Source organism: Falco cherrug, chromosome 4, assembly GCF_023634085.1.
Source record: "Falco cherrug isolate bFalChe1 chromosome 4, bFalChe1.pri, whole genome shotgun sequence".
NCBI classification, from domain to species: Eukaryota; Metazoa; Chordata; class Aves; order Falconiformes; family Falconidae; genus Falco; species Falco cherrug.
Window position 1 is genome coordinate 44424452 of NC_073700.1, and position 20853 is coordinate 44445304.

At 56.1% G+C, this 20853-nt stretch overlaps 2 protein-coding genes across 13 annotated transcripts in view; both read left to right on the top strand.

The window, feature by feature from the left end:
- The first annotated feature begins 743 nt into the window (after positions 1–743).
- DIRAS1 (DIRAS family GTPase 1) lies at positions 744–4840 on the top strand. Its single transcript, XM_055710143.1, has 2 exons — positions 744–988; positions 3684–4840. Exon 2 carries the CDS (start codon positions 3708–3710, stop codon positions 4302–4304), a length of 597 nt encoding a protein of 198 aa, XP_055566118.1. The 5' UTR covers positions 744–988; positions 3684–3707; the 3' UTR covers positions 4305–4840.
- Positions 4841–8963: 4123 nt separating this feature from the next.
- The window catches only part of GNG7 (G protein subunit gamma 7), a 79280-nt gene continuing 67390 nt past the window's right edge, over positions 8964–20853 (top strand). For 3 of the 12 annotated variants that reach the window (XM_055707735.1, XM_055707742.1, XM_055707743.1), the window contains exon 1: positions 8964–9104. The gene's annotated coding sequence lies outside the window, so the exon portion shown is untranslated. Of the gene's footprint in view, positions 9165–10524; positions 10599–20853 lie in introns of all 12 variants that reach the window. The other 9 variants (XM_055707734.1, XM_055707738.1, XM_055707739.1 and 6 more) reach the window with 6 other exon arrangements.

The window sequence follows — 20853 nt, forward strand, 5'->3', positions numbered from 1 at the left end:
TCCTTATGTGTGCCCATGTCCGCCCCTGTGCCCCTGTCTATGTGTGGTCCCTGTCCGTGTGTCCCTGTCTGTGCAGCCCCATCCTCATGTGTCTGTGTTCCCATCCCTGTCTGTGTCCCCATCCCTGCCTGTCCCTGTCTGTGTTTCCCCAACCCCATCCATGTGTCCTCATCCCCATGTGTCCCTGCCTGTCCCCATCCCTGTCTGTGTCCCCATCCCTGCTCATATGTCCACAGGCCTGAGTGTCCCTCTCCATGTGTCCCCAGCCCTATCTGTGTGCCCCTGTCTGTCTGCTGTCCTCATCCATGTCCATGTGTCCCCATCCCTGTGTGCCCATCTGTGTATCTCCATCCCTGCCCGTGTGTCCGCATCCTTGGGTGTCTCCATCCCTGGGTGTCCCCATCCCTGTCCATGTGTCCGCATCTCCAAGTGTCTCCATCCCTGGGTGTCTCTATCCCCATCCCAGTGTCTCCATCCTCTTTTGAGTGTCCCCATTCCCGTGGGTCCCCATCCCTGTCCATGTGTCCCCATCCCTGTCCGTGTGTCCGCATCCTTGGGTGTCCCCATCCCCGGGTGTCCCCATGGCCAAGTGTCCCGATCCCTGTCCATGTGTCCCCATCTCCGGGTGTCCCCATCCCTGTCCGGGTGTCCCCGTCCCCGGCTGCCTCCGGCCGTGCAGCCCCGCCGCGCCTGTCCCGGTCCCGCCTGCCCCCGCCGGGGCCGGAGCCGCTCGGGGCTGGGCCCGGGGGTCCGGCGGCCCCGGGCGGGGCGGGCGCGGCGGGCGGGGCCGGCGGCGGGGCGGGATCGGCTCTGCGGCGGCCGCACCGCACCGAGCCGAGCCGAGCCGAGCCGAGCCGAGCCCAGCCGAGCCCCGCCGCCCCGGGCCGAGCCCCGCCGCCCCGGGCCGAGCCCCGCCGCGCCGGGAGCGCCCCGGGCCGCGCCATGCGCTGAGGCCGCCGCAGCCAAGGGCGGATCCCGGCAGCACACGGTGAGGCGGCGGCAACCGCAATGCGACCGGCGCGGCGGGGCCGGGGGGGACCGGGGAGGCACCGGGGGATGGCCCCGGCAAGGGCATGCACGGCTGGGGAGCGGGGCCGGGACCCCGGCCCGCCGCGGTGGGGCACTGCTCCCTGCCCGCGCCCTCCATGCTGCATCCCAGCATCTCTGCATCCTGCCCCTCCATCCTGCCCCAGCCCCTCCGCCGTGCCCTGCATCCTGCCCCTGCCCCTCCATCGTGCCCCTGCATCCTGCTCCTCCATCCTGCCCCTGCATCCTACCCCTCTATCCTGCCCCAGCATCGTGCCCCTCCATCCTGCATCCTGCCCCTGCTCCTCCGCCGTGCCCCTCCGTCGTGCCCCTCCATCCTGCCCCTGCCCCTGCATCCTGCCCCTGCATCCTGCCCCTGCATCCTGCCCCTGCATCCTGTCCCTGCCCCTCCATCCTACCCCTGCCCCTCCATCCTACCCCTGCATCCTACCCCTCCATCCCGCCCCTGCATCCTGCCCCACCATCCTGCCCCTGTCCCTGGCTGCCATCTTCTGCCTCTGCCCTCCACCCTGCGCATCCAACCTGCCCCTCCCTCCATCCTGCCCCTTCTCCCGCCCCTTCTCCTGCCCCTCCACCTCCATCCTGCCCCTGCTCTCCATCATGCCAACCTCCAGACCCCTACACCGGCTGTTTGTCTCCCCCAGTGCTAGGGCTCCACCTGGGAGGGCGCTGGGGGGTGCTGGAGGGGTACAGAGCCCCCCGGCAGGATCAGGCCCGGGCTGTGCCCCAGGCTGGCAGGTGGCTCCATCACCAGAAGCCGCGGGGAGGCTGTGCCCTGGACCCGCAGGCACCGAGGGCTGTTGGGGGTTGGGGTGGTGCTGGGCACCCCCCAGGTGCCGCAAAGGCTCAGACAGCCCAGCCCCTCAGCCTCGGTGCCCCACGCCATGGCCGTGAGGTCTGGGGTGCTTTGGGCTGCACCGCGGGCGGGTGGTGTGGGTGGCACAAGCGGGTGGCATGGGCAGGGCCATCACCAGCCCCAGCCAAGGTTTGACGTTCCCAAACCCCGGCTCAGCCATGACCCCTGTTCCATCCCCAGCCCCCGTGTGCCAGTGACGTTTCCAACGTGGTGGCACCCAAGGGATGTTTTTCTGCCCTGCACCCAGGGACCCTGCCATGGGACCAGTCCTTGGGTGCCCGAGGCCATGGTGATGGGCTTCTTCTCCAGCCCCCAGCCTCTGGCTCACCAGGCTCTCCAGGCACCAGCCTTTGCCAGGGTGTCGGGACTGTTGCAGCAGCGGGACCCACCAGTGCTGCGGGATGGGGACGCAGCGGCCATGGGAAGGGGCTGGTTCCCCCGGTGCTGCCCGTGGATGGAGCAACTGCGGTGCTGGGGGCGGCTGCCAGTGTGGGGCTCCCCGAGGTGCTTTGCTGTCCCCCCCCTTCCAGGCCTGTTGGTCCCTGAATTGAGGTGGAGGGTGGCAGGAGCTGGGGACAGACCTGCCCCCCCCCAGCACCTGCCCAAAGCAGCACCCAGGGGTCCTTTCCCTCCCCTCCCACCCCATTATCATTGTCGGTAGGACACCTTCGGAACCCGGTCCCACGGCAGGTTTAACGGCCCCGAGGCTCTGTGCTGCTCCGTGGGCACCAGGGATGCCCCATGGGGCAGAGCTGGTGCTGCCGTTCCTGTGCTGCAGCAGGGAAACTAAGGCAGAGCCTGGCCGAGGCGATGCTCAGCGTCGGCAGCTCTTTGTGCCCCCTCATGTCACACCCTGGGGCTGCATCACTCGGGGCAGGGCGGGGGAGGGGGCACAAGTGAGAACCCTGCCTGGGCCCGTCCATACCCTGCAAGTGGGCGTTGAGGTTTGGCAGCGTGAGGGTGGCCGTGGGGGTCTCTGAGGCTGCAGGCCACACACCCACAGCCACGCCACACTCCCCCCTGTCCGGTGCCCACATCTCTCCACTCCTCACTGCATTCCCGGGGTGGGAGCGGAGCAGAGGGGTGGCACGGCACAGGGTGGCACGGCACGGGAAAGGAGGAGGTGACACGGGGTGGCACGGCACAAGGTGGATGGCATGGGAGAGGATGGGGTGGCACAGTGTGGGGTGTCAGGGGGTGACACAGGGTGGGCAGGGCATGGTGTGGGGTGGCAGGGCACCGGGCAGCGCGGCAGGCGCCAAGGTCTCTGTACTTGGCAGCTGCAGCAGCCACATGTGGGAGAGCCGGAGAGGCCAGTCGGGGGCTCTGGGTGCCACCGGGTCCTCACTGAGCTGCCGCAGCTGGGAGTATGGGGGTCCTGTGGGTGCCTGGCATGTGTCCCCCCACCACAGCGCACTGCCCTGGCAGCCTGGGCCACAGCTGCTGTGCCGATGGCCGTGGCTCTGCCATATGGCCACAGCGGGTGGCTGGTAAAAATAGCGAATGTTGCTGCACCCCAGGCAGGTGGCGAGCGCTGTCCTGCCCTGGCTGCCTGGCAAGGGCACCTCAAGGGCACGGGGGGGCCCAGGACCCCCTGGTTGTGTTGGCCCCCCTAGCTGTGTTGGCCTCTTTGGAGCAGGGGGGGCTGTGTCTCAAAGGGGGCTGGCAGCTGGGGTTGGGGGGGGGGCTGCCCCATTCTCCCCCTAGACTGGTACCTGGGGGATCTACCCTGAAGCCCCCCCTCACAGTGTGACCCCTCCTTCTGCCCTTTCCCTTGCAGTGGCAGCAGCATCTCCAGGGCAAGATGCCGGAGCAGAGCAACGACTACCGCGTGGTGGTGTTTGGCGCCGGCGGCGTGGGCAAGAGCTCGCTGGTGCTGCGCTTCGTGAAGGGGACCTTCCGCGACACCTACATCCCCACCATCGAGGACACCTACCGCCAGGTCATCAGTTGCGACAAGAGCGTCTGCACCCTGCAGATCACCGACACCACGGGCAGCCACCAGTTCCCAGCCATGCAGCGCCTCTCCATCTCCAAGGGCCATGCCTTCATCCTGGTCTTCTCCGTCACCAGCAAGCAGTCCCTGGAGGAGCTGAAGCCCATCTACCAGCAGATCGTGCAGATCAAGGGCAGCGTGGAGAGCATCCCCATCATGCTGGTGGGCAACAAGTGTGATGAGACCCAGCGGGAGGTGGAGAGCAGGGAGGGGGAGGCCATGGCCAAGGAGTGGAAATGCGCCTTCATGGAGACCTCCGCCAAGATGAACTACAACGTCAAGGAGCTATTCCAGGAGCTGCTGAACCTGGAGAAGAGGAGGAACGTAAGCCTCACCATTGACGGGAAGCGCTCCAGCAAGCAGAAGAGGACAGACAAAATCAAGGGGAAGTGCAGCGTCATGTAGAGCCCTGGACTGACCCGCACCCCCCTCCAGTCCCCCCCTCCCCCCCTGGACGTGGCATCTCAGCGGGGCTGTCCCCTCGTCCTCCGTGCCATCACAGTGACTGCGCGGGGACACGCCGGCGGCGTGGGCTGCACTCACCCCAGGTCTGGGGGCGAAGACGGGGCGTCCCGCTGAGCCGAGGGATGTTCCACCACCCGGCGCTCGGCACACCAGGACTGGGGACACGCGGCCGGGCACCACCGGGGAGCACAGGGACGCTCGCACCCCTCCATGCTCTGCGGCACAATGGGTGGCACTGGCCGGTCCCCGTTCCCTCCCCGGTGGGGGACCCCATGTCGGTCCTCGGGGGTGGGAAGGACAGTGCAACATGGGGGTGTCAGTGTCACCCTTGGGGACAGTCACACGCGTCCCAGGCCCTCCCAGTGCCCCCAGCCCCACGCCATAGCGCTCTGCTTCTGTAGGCAGAGACCTGGGGCAGCAGCAGCCCCTGTGCGGTGCCCACCGCCCCCGAGTCCCCAGTCTCATCCCAGCACTGCAACCCCTCCTGCCCCCAAGCCCCCAGCCCCATCCCGGCACCATGTCCCCTTGTGTCCCTGAGCCCCCACCCTGTGCCGGTGCCACAGCCCGGAGCCGCCAGCCCAAGCACAAAGCATCGGGTCCCAGGGAGGTCCTGACCCAGCACAATCCTGGTGAGCTCTGGAGGGAGACCCCCGGCCCCACCGCCAGCCGGGCCCCCCGCCACCCCCTGCTACCCCCTTCCCATGCAGGATGAGCCCCACTGGGCCGCAATGCCACAGTGATGGGCATTGCTGCTCCCCACCGCAGTGCCCTGCTGGCAGTCAGCGTCCCCCCCACTCCTGCAAAGTCCTTGCTGTGAGGTGGCCTGGCCCCACACCCTGGGGACCCCCAACCCCCCCCAGCTCTGGCGCAGCCCTGCTTGTTCCCCAATGGCCGGAGCGGGGTCCCCCCCACGCTGTCACCAGCCCCTCGTCCCAGCGAGGTTTGTCCCCTCACTCCGGCCCCGGGGCCCCTGGGGCTGTCCCCAAGGGGGTGTCCCCAAGGGGGTGTCTCCGAGGGGGTGTCCTCGGGCAGGCTGGGCCCCCTTGCTGCACCCAGCTCCCTACCCCCCCGGCTTTTTACAACATGACCCAAGCACCCAGGGGACAAGGTGATGTTACGATGTAGCCTTTATTCTAGAAATAGTCTTCCTTCAATAAAGAGATGAGAAATGCTGCTGCGTCCCCACCGAGCAGCACCTGGCCGGGGGTTCAGGACCCTGGGGGGGCCCCCAGCTCAGCCCCAAGGCGGGGAGAGGTTGCATGCGTGTTGCAGGTGTGTGCATGCACGTGCATGGCTATGTGTGCATCACCCTGTGCAGGCACCCGGGCATGGGCAAGCACACATGCATGTATGAGCATCTGTGCCAATGCACACGCAACATTCCATGCGCACATGTGTGTGCTGGTGTGTCTGTGTGCCCTGGCAGCCCCTTGTCACCGGTGGGTGCCCCCCACCCCTCAGTGCCAGTGTGGGCTGGCGTCCCCGTGGGAAGGGGGTGGGAGAGCGGTGTTTGCGTCATCATGCCTGTTGCCATGGAAACCATCTGCTCCCCGGGCGCAGGAGCCGCGTGGGCACATGGGCGCGGGCGGGGGGGGCAGCAGGGGGAGCGGGGCTGCTGCAGGCGGCAATGGCCTTGGCAAGGGCACGGCTCTGTGGGGATGGTCGTGGCTCTGTGGGGACATCATGGCTCCGTGGGGATGCTCGTGGCTCAGTGGGGATGGTCACGGCTCTGTGGGATGGCTGTGGCTCCATGGGGATGGCCACAAGTCCCTGGGGACAGTCACGGCTCCGTGGGGATGCTCAGAGATCCATGGGGACAGTCACAGCTCTGCAGGGATGGTCACAGCTCCCCGGCACCGGCCATAGGGTCACTCCTGTCCCAATGTCCCTCCTGTGGGCTGGGGAAAGCCAGGACCCTCGGTGGGCACTGGGACAGAAGAGTAGGACAGGCACACACGACCATGGGGACGCTTGGTGCTGGTTCCCACCCACTGGACCCCCCAGGACACCCAGGGGCCACGGAGGCCCAGGCCAGGCTGGGGGGTTCACAGGTGTTTGGTGGGGGGGTGGGTGGGGAATGGCCCCCTGGATACCGTCACAGCAAAACTCAGGACCCCTGTGCTGAGACACCCCCAGCTCTGCAACGCCTTCAGCTTGGGGACAGAAAATCTTTGCCCCCCCTACTGCCGGGTGTCCCGTCCCCCATCTCTGCACCCCCCACTGGTGCAGATGGGGACCTGTCACCACCGGAGCGGGAAAGGCTCTTCAGGGGGGGACCATGGTCCTGCTGCAGCACAGGGTGTCCCTTGGGATGCTCCCAGGGATGGTTCTGGGGATACTCCTGGCTCTCGGTGAATGTCACGTGCTCCTGGGAGGATCTGGGTGGCTCTGGCCACTGCAGCCCCCCGTGCCCAAGCCTGGCACCCAGCAGCCATCAGACCACCCACCCCAGGGGCACCCTGAGCCCCCCAGAACCCCCAGCCGGGTGCTGGCTGGGCAGCAGTGCAGGATCGAGACAGATCCTTGTGGATCGCCCAGTGCCTCCCCCGGGTCCAGGGTTTAAACAAGCTGCTCCTGAGTGTTAATTAGCGAGTGGAGGACGAACCTTCCTGTCGCTCCCCCAGCGGGTGAGGAGCTACCGCTGGAGCTTGCGGCTGCAAAATGCACAAATCCAGCACTTGGGATCCAAACCAGCTCCTGGCACCGTGACTCATGCCAGGAGCTGGTGGCTGCAGAGGACACAGTCCCTCCTGTCCCCCCCGAGGGAGGGCGGCGGGGGGGGGTGGTGGGGCGGCTCTCGGCAGTGCTGGTGGCACTTGCACCCCTCGAGGTGCTGGCCCAAAGCCGGGGTGGTCCCCCTGCACCCCGGTGTGTGACCCTGTCTGCAGCCAAAGCGGTTTATAACGCCGCGGGCGAGAGCGTATGGGAGCAAACTGGATTACGGGAAAAATCAGCCTTCTTCCCACTAACAGGATTATTGGGTTTCCAGCCCAACCTCGCCACAGCCGCCAGCCAGTTCACGCTGGGATTGTGGCTGTAACTGGTGTGTACTGGTGTGGCCCTGCCGCAGGCCTGCGCAGCACTGGTACGTGCTGGGAAGAGTGGTGGTGCAGCCCCTTGTGCCCCGGCGATGTGGCTCTGTCCCCCCGCGGGGGACCCCGTCCCCGCGGTCCCCCGGCGCTGGCGCCACAGCTGGGAGCCAGGCACCGCCGGGATCCAGCCGGCCGCGCTCCCGGTGCCGGAGCAGCTGCGGGAATCAAAGCTGCGATTCACGGCTCGGCCGGGCCGGAGCGCGGTTCCCTGCTGCCCCCCCGCCAGCGTGACTCCCGCCTGCCGGTGATTCATCCCCCGGGATTTTCCCCTCGTTCCGCAGCGCCGTGGGGGCCCGGGGAGGCCGAGGGCACCGACCCCCACACTCTGGGCAGAGCCCCTGTCCCCGTGAGCTGGAGCAGCTCCAGGCTGCTGCGGGGGGGGGGGGCAGACCCCCCAGGGGCCAAGGGGGCAGTGGGGTGGGGGTCTGCCCCTGGCCATCCTCTCGCTTGCACCCCATGGGAAAGGCTCTGCTTGGGGGGCTCAGGGGGCCCCCCGTCCTGCAGCAGGGTGGCGCAGGGGGGTTCCAGGCTGGCTGGGGGCTCTGCCCACCCCCATGGCGGAAAGGGAAGGGGGGGCTGGGAGAAATGGGTGACTCAGAGCGAGGTGTCAGGAGGGGCCCAGCAGTGGTGGCCCACCGCCCCCCCCTCCTCCTCGGGTCAGCAGCCCCAGGGGTCCCAGGTGGGCACAGGGGGCACGGCATGGCTGGGGGTGCCTGTGGCGTGCCCCCCCCCCAGCGCTTGGCAGGGCTGGAGGGACACAGGCAGTGCAGCACCTCGAGGTTTGGGGGTGCCGCAGGGTGCCGTAGGGCCAGAGCCAGGTGGCCCTGGGGGGGACCTGGGGGGTCGGGGGGATCCCGGGCCTGTCCCACTGCTCTAGGGTCTCATGGGGGGCATGGCCAGGCAGCCCCAGGGGGATTGGGGGGATCCAGGGTCTCTCCCACTGCCCTGGGATCTCGTGGGGGGCACAGCCAGGCAGCCCCAGGGTGCAACTGGAGGGTCAGAGGGATCTGGGGGATCAAGAGGGTCATGGGGATCTGGGGGGATCAGGGACATCTCAGGGCATCAAGAGGGTTGGGGGGATCTGGGAGAATCTGGGGGATCCCGGGGGGCTGTGGGGGAGCAGGGGGATCTGGGGGGATCCGGGGGATCTGGGCAGGATCAAGGGGGATCTGGAGGGATTCAGGTGTTTGGAGCCGTCTCGATGCCCCGGGGCTGCAGCGGGTCCCGGTGCCTCGCGCCCCGGGCGCCACGTGCCGCCGCAGCGCGCCCCCTCCCAGGGGCGAGCCTTTATGAATATTAATACTATATTTACATACGGCCGCCTCTTTCCCCGCCCCGCTCTCTGAATGGCTGCTCTCCCCGCCGCTCGCCAGCCGGGCCCGCCCCTTCACCGCCCTCCCTCCGCGCCGCCGTCGCAACCAAACCTGGCGACTGCTCCTAGTCTCGCCTCCCCGCCGGGCCGCGCCCCTCGCGCCCCGCAGCGCCAGCGCCCATTGGCGGGCGGCGCTGCCAGTCAGGCGGCGGGGCGGGGCTAGCCCTGCCCGCGCCTGGCCGGGCTGGGCAGCAGGGTGCGTTGCGCGGCGGCGCTGGTGTCTGAGGCGGTGGCTCCGCTCCTCCGCCCCTCGGTGCCCCGGCCCCGCCGAGACCGGTGAGGAGCCGCCTGCGCCGCGGGGACTGGGGCGGGGAGCGGCCGTCGGCGAGCGGGAGGGTACGGCCGGCGCAGGCCCCGGCCTGCTGGAGCCCCCGGCCGGGTCCGGTCCGGCCCTGCCCGGGGCCCCTCGCGGCCCGCTGCGGCCCGGGCGGCGGGGCCTGGGGGGGCTGGCGGGGCTGGGCCAGGGGCGGCTGGGGCGGCTCGGTGGGGGTGCTGAGGGAGCCCCGGGCAGGGCGAGAGGGGCGGGGGGGCTTGGGGGGGCGATGGGGCTTGGGGTGAGGGTCCTGAGGGGCTGGGGGGGGTCTTGGGGCTGTAGGTGGAGCCGGGGGGCTGGGCAGGGCAGGGGGCTACAGGGGGGCTGGGGTCGGAGGTGCTAGGGTGGGGGGGTTGGGGGTGTGCTGGAGCCTTGAGGATTTGGGGCTGGCCCCGAGGGGTCCCTGGGCAGGTGGGGGGTCCGGCGGGCCAGGGAGGGTGCTGGCCCCGCAGGGGGAGGGCTTGGGGTGCTGGGAAACCCGGAGGGGGGGGGTGAGGGGTGATCTGGGCTGGAGTGCCGGGGTCATCAGGGTGTGGGTGTCCTGGGGTGAAGGGGAGCCCCTGGACAGGTCAGAGGGGGAGGCTGTAGGCAGGGGGGTGGGCTGGGCTGGGGGTTAAGGGGCCCTGGGGGTGCTGGAGCTTGTGGTAGAGGGGTGAAGGATAGGGGTGAGCAGCTGAGAGTGTGTCTGGTGGGGGTCAGACATGGGTGGGCTGGGGGGTATAATTCCCGTGTGAGGATCAGTGTGGGGAGGTGGTATGGGGGGGGTTGGGGGTGGGCGCAGAGAGGGGCTGTGCTGCGATGGGGGGCCCTGAGGTCTTTGGGTGAGCTGCAGCAGTGGGGTGATGGGTAGAAGGGGCTGTGGTGACGGAGGTGGGGCGCGGTGGGGTGTGTGGCTGCCGCTGGGATGGTGAGGAGCATCTCGGGCTTCTGGGTGGATGAGGTGAGAGGGGCAGTCATTACTGATGAGAGAGACAGTTCAGCGCCAGCTTGCTTTGGCTGTTGGGTGACTTAATGGGGAACGGGTCTAGACCCTCTTTCAGGGTATAAAATGAGGTCAGGAGGCTTGTCAGAAGGTCCAATATCACCCAATCCGCTTGTTTTTTTCTGTGCGTGAGTTAATGCTGGGTTGGTATAGAGAGGTTGCGGAAAGAAGGGGAAAATAGCTGGAGGAGTTGACGGATGGTGAAGGATAGTAATGGTAGCCTGCCCGTTCTGGGCAGTACTCTGGAGGCATTAGTGAATTGTAGTGCATGGGTTATATAAAGGAGGGGTAGCTGCAGTATCTGGATTTTCCATGTTATTGAGGTAGAGCGAAGTAAAGGAGGTAAGTGGGTGCCACAGACAAAGAGAGAAACGTGTCTCCTTCTTCTTGTTTCCACGTAGAGGTGTGGAATGCAAAGCCAGATACTGGTGGGTGTCCTTTAGGAGGCTGAGGAAGGGAAGCGTGCGCTGTGTAGGTAAGCAGGGGCTGGAAGGTGTCGTGGTGCCTGGTTCGGGAGCTGGGTACCTGCTCTCTGCAGCTCGTTTTCTTCAATAGTGCCGGAGCAGGTGATTGGGACTTTCTTCTTTACTGGGCCATCACCGTCAGGTGTGGCCTTAAATAAAAGCCAAATGGACTGTGATAGAGCTGCATTCTGCTCTAAGATACGTTCTTTGTTACAGCGTGTAAGTGAGGCAAGAAGTTATTGTGGCTTTTAAGGTGCTGAATTGTATTTTGTGGGTTTGGGTGGGTTTTGTTTTTTTGGAGAAAAGTGTCAACCTTCAGGTTTGTTTATAGCTGTGGGCTTCTTGGAAAACTGACCCGGACAAGTACAACTGCAGTGATCGCTACCAGGAGAAAAGCTAGCTTGTGGTAGACCACAGAAGTCAGTAACTTGATATTTAGCCTGAGTTTGTAAGTAAACTTGAGGCCTTTTAGGTAATTGCTTGGTTGTCTTAACACACTGCTTTTCAGAGACTACTTGCTTCTCAGGCAGGTAGCGCTGAAGTCAGACCTTCATCCTTTGGAGGTTTTGCATGTCTTTGTCTTTCTGTGGTGTGGGACATCATGTTGCGTGCAGGCAGATGAGCTGATCGCTGATGGTTTGGGGTTCCAAGTCAGCTGCATGATCGTAGTGCAAATGCACAGGAGCTCTGTGACTACGTAGCACCATTTATCATATTCTGGTTATAGCCAGTATGGGGGAAAAAGCACCAAAAAAGCTGGATCAATATGTTTAAACAGAGTTTATTGTCTGAGAGGTTTTCTTCTGCCATCTGTAGCTGTGAAACAAATGGGAATAGCTCTTTTGTGTGGCTGGAGTATTGTTGTGGATTTTAATGATTTACACAGAAGGCACATTTCAACATACCTACCAGTTTTTCTTCTGTATCTGTCTTATTTTCGGATATAGTATTTAACTGGTGTTACTTAATGTAATTAATGTTTTTTGACATTGAGAGCTATCTTAGGGAGGCATTATCCCTCTTTGAAGGTAGGGGGAATGGCGACACACCAGGAGACTGGCTTCTCTTGGTTCAAACAGGCAAGAAGAATAATTCAGTGGACGGGAGAGGAGCATGTGACTCGGGAGACATAGGTTTGTCCTCTGCTCATCACACTTCCCCTGTGGCTGGCCCAACTTCTGCCTTCCTGCTTTATTTCCTTATCTGTGAAATGGAGATAACTGCTCTGCCCTACCTCGTGCACTGGGAGGTTGTTATGCCCTGAAGTTAGTTAGTGTAACGAGGCGAGTGCCTGGCACCTGGACCTGCAGTCCTGCTTGTCCCTGGAGTTGGCTCCAGAGGAACTAGACACTTTGTCCTTCGGAAAGTGCTGATTTTTGTTGCTGGTAACTGCCACTCTCCACTTCCTTACGTGCAAGTAAGGCAGTAGAAGTTGTTGCTGTCGGTGATGGGCAATCATGGCTCTCCCTGCCAGAAGTTGTCCTGTTAGTGCAGCAGTTAGTCTGCGGAGCCATGGGGCTGGCTGAGTGCCAGTGCCTAACTAATTAATGTCCTTAGAATGGTCTGTTTTGTGTAGGGCTCGAAGTAGCCGCTTGTCCACTCGCCAGCGGCTGGGGGAAGGTTTATTTGACGTCTTTGGGAGGAGTTGGTGAATGGCAGAACTTCAGCTGTTGCTTAAAAAAATCAGCTTCTTCCCCTTTCGTCTGTGAGGATTAGCTTGGGTTGGAAAGATGGGATAGTTCGGTTGTCTTAGGTTTGTAGACCCCAACACAGCTCTGAACTCGCAGGAGTTTCCAGACTGCTCTTCCAAACGCTGTGGGTAGCAGCGAAGCTGGCAAGAGGGATGGCAATCCTGCTGTGCTGTAGAAAGGCACATGGTGGGATGACCCAAAAATGATGGCTGCATAAAAAAACAGGGTAAAAGTCTGTAATTGTTTGGGGGTTCTTGCAGAGGGAGGGTAGAGCAAGAAAAAAAAGGGTTTTGTAAAACATTGTATCTCTGCCAACTTAGTAGTGGGTATGGTCTGAAGTAGGGTACCGGCCGTGGCTATGGCGCCGGCTTGCTTGGGTGGGCTGGTAGTTCCAGTATTGGTTTCGCTATCATTACGGGAAGTCAAAAGAATTGAGATGCAAAGGTCTAACAGCTGAACTTGGAGGTGGAAAGCTCTCTATAAATCCTCAAATGTCACTCAAATTACTTACTTGGTTTAGCCACTGACCAGAAATCTTTCAGTGGCATCCTGTGCGTGTAGCAAGTTTCAGAATTTCTCAGTTGTAGCATCTCTGACTTCTCTGGATGGTGTGTGTCTGTTCGTTCTTCTCACCTGTTGCCAGATAATGGGATAGGTTACCTTTCTCTCTTGGGGGGTGCTAGCTTGATGTGCAGACTGTCGTAAGAAATGAAATTGGGAAGGGAACAAAACTAGAAGAAAATGTAAATCCAGTTCCCTCCGGCTGTGTGGTCTGATCACCGTCGCAGTAAGGACAAACCAGCAAAGCTGGAGATTTATTTTTTTTTTTAACATTAATTTGTCTTAGATTTACCCACTTAGTTTGTGTTTAAAAATAAATTGCTGGAATTTACAGAGTACAGAGAACTGGAAGAGCCAGACCTTGCTTTTGGGTACCAGCTAGAGGCATCTGCTTTTGCTGGTCTTGTGTGTAAGTGATGGGCAGTTTGCTTCAGATGACTCCGCTCCATCCCTCGGCGTTTGCTCCAGCCGCACAGATTTTACTCCTGTCACGTATAAGCATCCCCTGTTATCATCTTCTTGCTTCTGCTTCATTCTGCTAAAAGGCCCTTTATTAAAATACCAGAACAAACAGACCATTGTGCAACACAACCACGTTTTCATTTTAAACACTCTTTCTGAAAGTGAAAGTTGCTCACAACAGTCTCAAATTTCTCATCCATAAATTTTCTCTCCAGTGAACCCATCACTTCGATAAACACTTTAAAATATTCCTTGTATTGCACAGTTGTACTGCTTTTGTTCTTCCTGGGGCTGCTTCTCCAAAATACCAGAACAGCGACGAATGTAAAAACTGACTAAAAGTGATCATGACAACAAATTTGTTTGAAAAGGCTGAATGTGGCGATCCACAGTTAATTCTCGATACTGATGGTGTTCAGCACAAGCGGTGGTTGCGTGAGGGGAGTGGTTCTTCAGCTGAAGTATGTTTAATCTTTGTTTTAAGGGATGTAGGAGCTGGATTTTTCTTGGGAATGAATTATGGATTCGGCTTATATTTCAAACTTGAACATGCCTGAAATCTCCAGTAGTTTTGAATTAGTTTTTTGTTAAATGGGTGGGTAGGGATTGGCTGTGACGCTAAGAGGAAAAAAAAAAAAGAAAAAGGAAATTTGGGCACACTGTTAATGCTGGGACACAAAACAGGAAATTTAGTTAAAGATTATGCTTTTTTGTAATTTATTGTATGTTTTTCCCCCTTCCTTCTAACGGAAAAGAAAAATTTTAAAGTGCTCCAGCCTGGGTTGGTTCTGTATAACTGAAAATGTTTCTGAATTTGTAGTTAAAGATATGTTTTATTGATGGACTTTTAAGAAGCTGTAAAAGCTGAGAAACCTCAGTAACTCCTGCTTTGTTTTATTTTCACTCTACAGAAAGTGGGGAAAAAAGCTAGAAAACGGACCGTGTGAGAACAATTTTAAAAATATCTCACTTCTAATGTGAACGTACGAGTAGCAGTGTCTCATCTGGCCTGAAGCCAGCTTCAGGACTGTGGGCCTGGGGTGGTGGAAAGATGTTCCTCCTCCCAACACCTCCCTGGTCCTGCTCAGGTGGCAGCCTGGAGACAACAGCCTCCTCTCATAGCTCTGGGGAGCAGCCAGCAAGTGAGACTGATGTTCTGCTAATGTTCTCCCAAAGCTTTTTTTTTTTTTCCCCCCAACTTATCCCTTTCAGAAAAAAATAAATCTATTTTTAAATATATAGAATAGTTTGGAGTTTTTTCAGCCCTGAAGGCTTTTTGTCCATTTCTGCCTCATCTGCTACTAGAAAAATGCATGAGGTCTAAATGTTTCTTGTGCATTTTAACCCTTTGCAGCTTGTCTTCACTTTTTTCTGCTGCAGTTTGAAACTACAGAAGAATTTCTCTGTAGATATACTGCAGAAACTGCTTTTAGGAGGTTACTCCTGCTGTAGTCATGGTTATTCTCATTTCCTCCAGTCTAAGGGTAACTTTTTTTTTTTTGCTGGCAAAGGATCAGTGTTTATGCTCAATAAATCATGACGTATCACAACTTCTCTTTTCAGTTACTTGCTATGAATTCCCAAACACAAATGTTGTGAATTTAATGCTACTATGCAATTTTTCTACTGGGGCGGGCGGGGGAGAGGCCTGAGGGGCTCTTTTTCTTTTCTTTTTTTTGAAGAAAGTTCCTTAGTTCAGACTGAGAAATAGGACCTTTTTGCTTCTAACTTTGGGATCGTGTCGTTAAGTGTAATTTTAGCAGTGGATACTGTTCTGGCTGGTGTGGGATTGAAGCGTGTGTCTGCAGTGGTGCTGGGTGTCCAAGCAGGTGGATCCAGGTAAGGCACTTCCAATGATCAAAAGGATCTGGTGGTGTTTTCAAGGAGCATCATGCTCGTTGTGTCTTGGGCAATGTGTTGGGAAACTGTTTTTCCTGGAAGCCACAAGCATCATAAGTGCCTGCGGTGGCATCTGTCAGAAAGCTTGTGTTATGCTGGTGTCAGGCAGGTTTAATTGCAGCTAATCCCAGTTAAATGTTGTCATCATTCCTGTCATTGGATCGTGTATGGAATTATGCTGTTGATCTTGACCCATTGCCTTCCATCCTTGTAAGATACCGACTGGTAAATCTTGAAATAAAAGTGGTGATGATCATCTGGAAGGATATAAAATCAGTTTTTTGCAAAGTTCTTGTTAAAGCTAGTAAATGGAAGCAGAACATGCCTCCTGGTACCAGCATGTTTTCTGCTGAAGTACCGGAACTGCAGCTGAGAAATGAGGAAATAAATATGCAGTAAGTCACGTTCTTTATATGAGGTTTTGGAAGGTATCCGTTTTGAAAAGCAAGGAAGGATGAGAAGAAGGTACTGAAGCAAGGAAATATTAGCTAGCAGTTGAGAGTGGGTTGGTGTCCTGTAAGACTGAAGAAGGAATGAAGTTTAGAGACTAAACCGCAAGTGTTGATGGTCTTTAAACTGTATTTTCCCATGTGGTCAGGGAATTGCTGAGCTTAATTTTGCTGGTTTCTTGAGTGTTTGTTGGTAAAGAAGGAACATGGGAAATGTGTAAATGAAGAGGACCCTTCACCTTGGGCTCTAGTCGCTGTCTTGAGTCGGGTGCAGTTAGGTCCTGGTCAGCACATTGATACACTGGTTTTTTTGTTACTAATGGGACCTGGAGATCATTCTCAGTTGATTGTGAGTGTAAGAAAAGCTCTCAAAGAGAAATGTAAAACTACTTGGATATAAACTAACCTCTTATCATGTCTTTCTCTTCCTATTTAAAACCCCGTGCTGCTTTGCCTACAAATGGTTTCCAGTACCCTTTGTTTTTCAGAATATGGGTATCTTGTCCACAAGTAGACTTGGAAGTGCTGTCAGTTTGGATCAGGTGTGTTTAATTTGGGGTGGGTCTATGCAGTATGCCAGCCATTTGGGAACCAGCGTGATAATTCAAACATACTCAGACTCATAATTCAAAGAAACATTCAGGTGAACACAGATCTCTTTTTGTCTCTCAAGTTTCTCCTGCAGCCTGTTCTTACTAAGTTGAGTTTGGCTCCTAGCGCTCCAGCATCAATCTGAAAGAGCCGCTTCAGGCTGTACTGTGCGTTCCCTGCTCATTTGAATGAATTCATGTTTCCTGGTGCCGTAATGCTGGTTGTGGTGGGAAGCGAACTATAGAAAGCGTGTCCCCAGGAAGAGCTGCAGGAGCAACGGGTGGGTTTCTCCAATTCCATGTTGGTGAGTCTGCAGACTATTCTTTAAAGCGTAAATCCCACCCTGCATTCTAAATGGGCTTGCTGCAAATATATTTCTGGAAAAGGCAACAAAATCTCATGTTTTCTGCTGATTTACACTGCAGGGGTGCACTGCCAAATTCATTTGTCAGCACTCAGATATATGGCGCTGTGGTCCCTTGTAGAAACTTGTTGAGCTGACGGCATTTGCGTTGAAGACTGATCTATTAGTGCCTGTGATAAATAGCAGAAAGGCTTTGTAAAGACTTCGACAGAAATACAGGCAGCATTTTTAACGTAGGACACTGGGGTGAAAAAAAGGATTTCACATTTGTTAGTACAGATCTAACAGGAGCTGTTGGAAGTGACAGCAGTAGCTCTGTGCTCGCAGCATACCAATGCAGATGGAACTGGTTGGTTGCCAGATACTAGTCATGGGGCACACCTACTTTGGAAGAGTCGCCTGTGGGTTTAGAGAAGTAATTATTTTCTAACAGCCCTGTGGGGCACAAGCAATTCAGCTTATGGAGGACAAGGAAGGGCTTGCTTCAGAATGTTAGTTAAAAAATCGTGTGCATATGAGCTGCAGCTGGTGACGACTTGACTAGAATTTAATTTGTCCAGGCATTGTTCATTACAGGCATTGTGGAAGACACGAGCTTCTGAAGGCTGAAACAATTGCTGACCTGATACAGCTTTTGTGGCTAATTGTGGTGGGAGCTGGATCACGAGAGCCGTGGTGGGCAGCCTTTCAGCTTGGGCAGGGAAGAAGCTGAACTGCTCTGATTTCAGACCTTCTGGTAGATGGTCCGGCATAGCCCTTCATCTCACAGAGCTGGCTGTAGCAATTAGAGGCTCTCTGTGTTGGGGACCTTGGGGTGAGCGACCGAGAGCAGCTCTAGCTGAACTGTAGTGCTTGCACGGGTCAATATTAAGCTTAATGAAGTCAGTGCCTCTGACAGATCACAGAAATCTTCTTTCTCTGATTGCTAATTAGATGGTTAACGTTCTTTGCCTTGTTATCCCACCCTCAGCTTTTCTTTCCTGGGATCTAGGTTGACACTTTCTAGAGGCTCCTAAGGAGCAGTTAACTCTTACATTGCTTAAGTAGTCTAAAACCAACCTGCTCTTCTGGTGCATATTTGTGAAAAGTATTTGTGGTACCTCTGTGTGAAAATTAAAATTATATGCTCTAGATTTAACATTTTTGTTAGGGGTACGTATGAGATTGACTCAATTGCATCACATTTTTCTGCTTCTTTTGGTTTATGGATATTTCTGGGGACAATTCCAGCATAGACTGGCCGTAGCTGTGACTGCTGCAGGACTACGTTGCCAATCTGTTGCCAGAAGGCAAGGTCCTTGTCAGGATAGAGGGAATAGATGCTTTCCTGCTTGCTGGTGAAGAATATCTTTGTGATAGCCAAGGTAAGAATATTTTGCCCATTCCAGCAGGGCAGCGAGTGGGCTACAGGGCAGTGACTTTAATTTCATTTTAATTGTGTCAGTGACTCCGTGGGTTTTATATAAGAAAAGCCCATTAAAGCAAGTAGACCCTGGCTTTGCTGGAGAGAGTTCTTGCAAAACTTTGTAAAAATCCATGGTTTGGGGTGTTTTTTTTAAGTGTGAAAAGTGCTGTTCTCGTGTTATCTGGAAATAGTTCTCACCTTTGGAATAATACTGTTCAGCAGCACTGGAGAGGCATAGTGCTCAAAATAGCAGCAGCTGCCATGGGCCAGGATGGAGCAGAGTAGAGTGAGTTGTGTTGTCAGTCATGGGAATATAAATCCAATTCCACCTGCAGATGAGCATTCCCGAAATAGAAGAGGGTTGTCAACTAACAGAGGAGATGTATTGTGTGCATTTCTTTGGTGCACCGTTACTGCACTCCCTTATACTGCATTAAGAAAAAAAATAATTGAAAAGGTGCTGTGGTTTAGCTGTAGCTTGAGAGAGTAACCACTTCCTACTCTCTTCAGTAAATAACAGCTGGGAGAGGTTGTTTGGCTAGTAACTGTGTATGCTGTTACTCTCTAGGTGAAATACAATCTGTCTGCAGGCAAACCACCCTGATTAAAAACTGGGCTGCTCCCTAATTTTCCGAGGAAAGTTCTGCTGGCCTGGGGAAGATGCGAATGTCTCCAGGGTCAGGAAGAGCACTTGGGGAAGGTTGGAGGGGCAGGAAATCTTGTTTGAGGCTTAACAAAGCTAACTGCTAGTGGTGTAGGAAATTCATTAGCCCCCGGAGCCAAGGGTGGGGCTGCAGGCTGGCAGGAGGGTTGCCACTGCTGGAGGTAATAATGTTCAGTGCCTTCCAGAATTTTGAGCTGTGGGAATCATGGTGGGTGCTCCTGAGGCATTTCAGGTTCAAAGTTCTCCCATGCGCAGGCATTTTTCCTGCAGCTTGAGAAGGCAAGGAGTCTCCGGTGCAGCTGTTTTTCTTTGAAGAGCTTCCTGAATCTGCTAGCTTTCTGCACTTAACCATTTTCCCTTGATTTAATCATGTCATCCTTGAAACTGTTGTCCCCTGCATAAATAAAGCCTTCCTCCTTCATATTTTCCATGTGCAGGCTGCTGTGATATGCTGTAATTACGGGTTCCAATTCCTGCGGGGACTGATTGTATCGAGCTAACCCGAGTGCTAGTGCCCATGATCAGGTTTTGGACTGCCAGGCAAAGCAATGTGGCTGGCTTTTGTTTGAGAAGTTGTCCAAATGCTACTTGAATTTTTTAAGTGCATACAAGGTAAAAGTTAATCAAATACAGTACTTTTTTTAATTACTGTGAAAGGGCTTTGTGTTGGCTCTGCATTTCTCTCCATCTTTCTCTTGTTGGCTGCTTGCTTGCTGTGAATGGTATTGCACTGTAAATTCCCAGTCCTTCAAACCCAAGAAACGAGGGGCCTGCTGGCTTAACCTGTAGCCTTATGCTGATTAAAAATAAAATAAAATGGCTGGGTGGGAAGAAGGATGGTCTTGGACACTTTCCACTTAATCTTATAACAGTATTTGAGAGGCTTTTGTCTACATCATCTGTATTTTTTCTGCTCAGTGTTCTTCAGCTTGCTTGCAGGTTGCATCTGATGAGGAGCATTTCCTCTTAAAAGTGCTGGGAGCACTGGGCATTCATAAATTGTGGCATTCTTAAAACTTTTTGTTAGTAGGCACTTTATCCTGGGGCCTACATAGCTATGTAGACCAAGCTTAAGTGAGATCATCACAGTAAAAAGATATTTTCACTTAGCAGCGTTTAATTTTGTCTAAGAAAAAGAGGATGATGAAAGCGGACAGTGCTTTTGCTTCTTATACCTTCCTTCCAGGATAACACCATTATCCTTATTAGCATCCTAATTTAAAGGGTTGTTGTGGAACTGCTTGTTGGAGTCGAAAGTTAAGGAGCAGGTGAACCTGTTACATGATCTGATACTTGTCCCTAGTGCCTGCGTGCGTTTCTGTTAGACTGTAGGAAATGAGCATGATAAAGAATTCAGTGAGCAGAGAGCTTGCTGGCAGACTTGTCGCTAAGTGCTCTTTTCAAGGTTTTGCGAGCTGTATAAATGTGCTAGAAAAGAATGCGTTCATAAGTGAGAGCTCATAAATTCGTGACCTCTTTTCACCCTTGCACCCAGAGCTGGCAAGGACTTCTCTGTGAATGTGAATTTGCTTGTTTCTTTGCATGACCAGATTTACAGAAGATTCAGCTCTAATCCATTTCTATAAATATTATTAGTCTGCTTTCCTGGCTTATTTGATACTGAAACAGATCTCATTAGGAGTGGGCTTTTTGTAGCATTTGAAGGCTTTTTTGGTTTTCTACCAATAGTGGCTGCTGCTCCCATCTTAGGAGGTTTGTTCGTGCCATTCAGACTTCATTAGCTGTCTGAATGAGGATGACCATGCAACCGTACGGAGGTGCTGAGAGGAGAGCTGAAATGACATTGCCACATGTCAGCGTGGCTCCTGGCATGCTGTGGGCTCCTGCTGGCATCTTCTGTGTGCTGTGGACCATCCTCGGTGTTTCAGCGGTGGAAGGCGCTTCACTCTGAGCTCCTGCCAAAGTTGGTCCATGGTGGAGGGTGCAGGTTCAGATGATCTTTGTCACTCCCCGTGGCTGGACAGCCACTTGCAGCATGCTCAGCAGGCTCGCAGGGATGCTGTCTGTATGGTTGTGGCTTGTGGGCGAAGGGGGTGATGTTCCTGGTGCATACAGAGGCAAAGCAGTGGTGATCTGCTGTCTCTGGGACAACGGATTTTGAGAGCTTCCCAAGTCTCTGATTGCAGATTTTTAGGAGCGTCAACATGATTACAATGAGG

What these genes read in the sequence shown, in the direction of transcription:
- DIRAS1 (XM_055710143.1), top strand. Translation starts at nt 3,708, where the DNA reads ATGCCGGAGCAGAGCAACGACTACCGCGTGGTGGTGTTTGGCGCCGGC.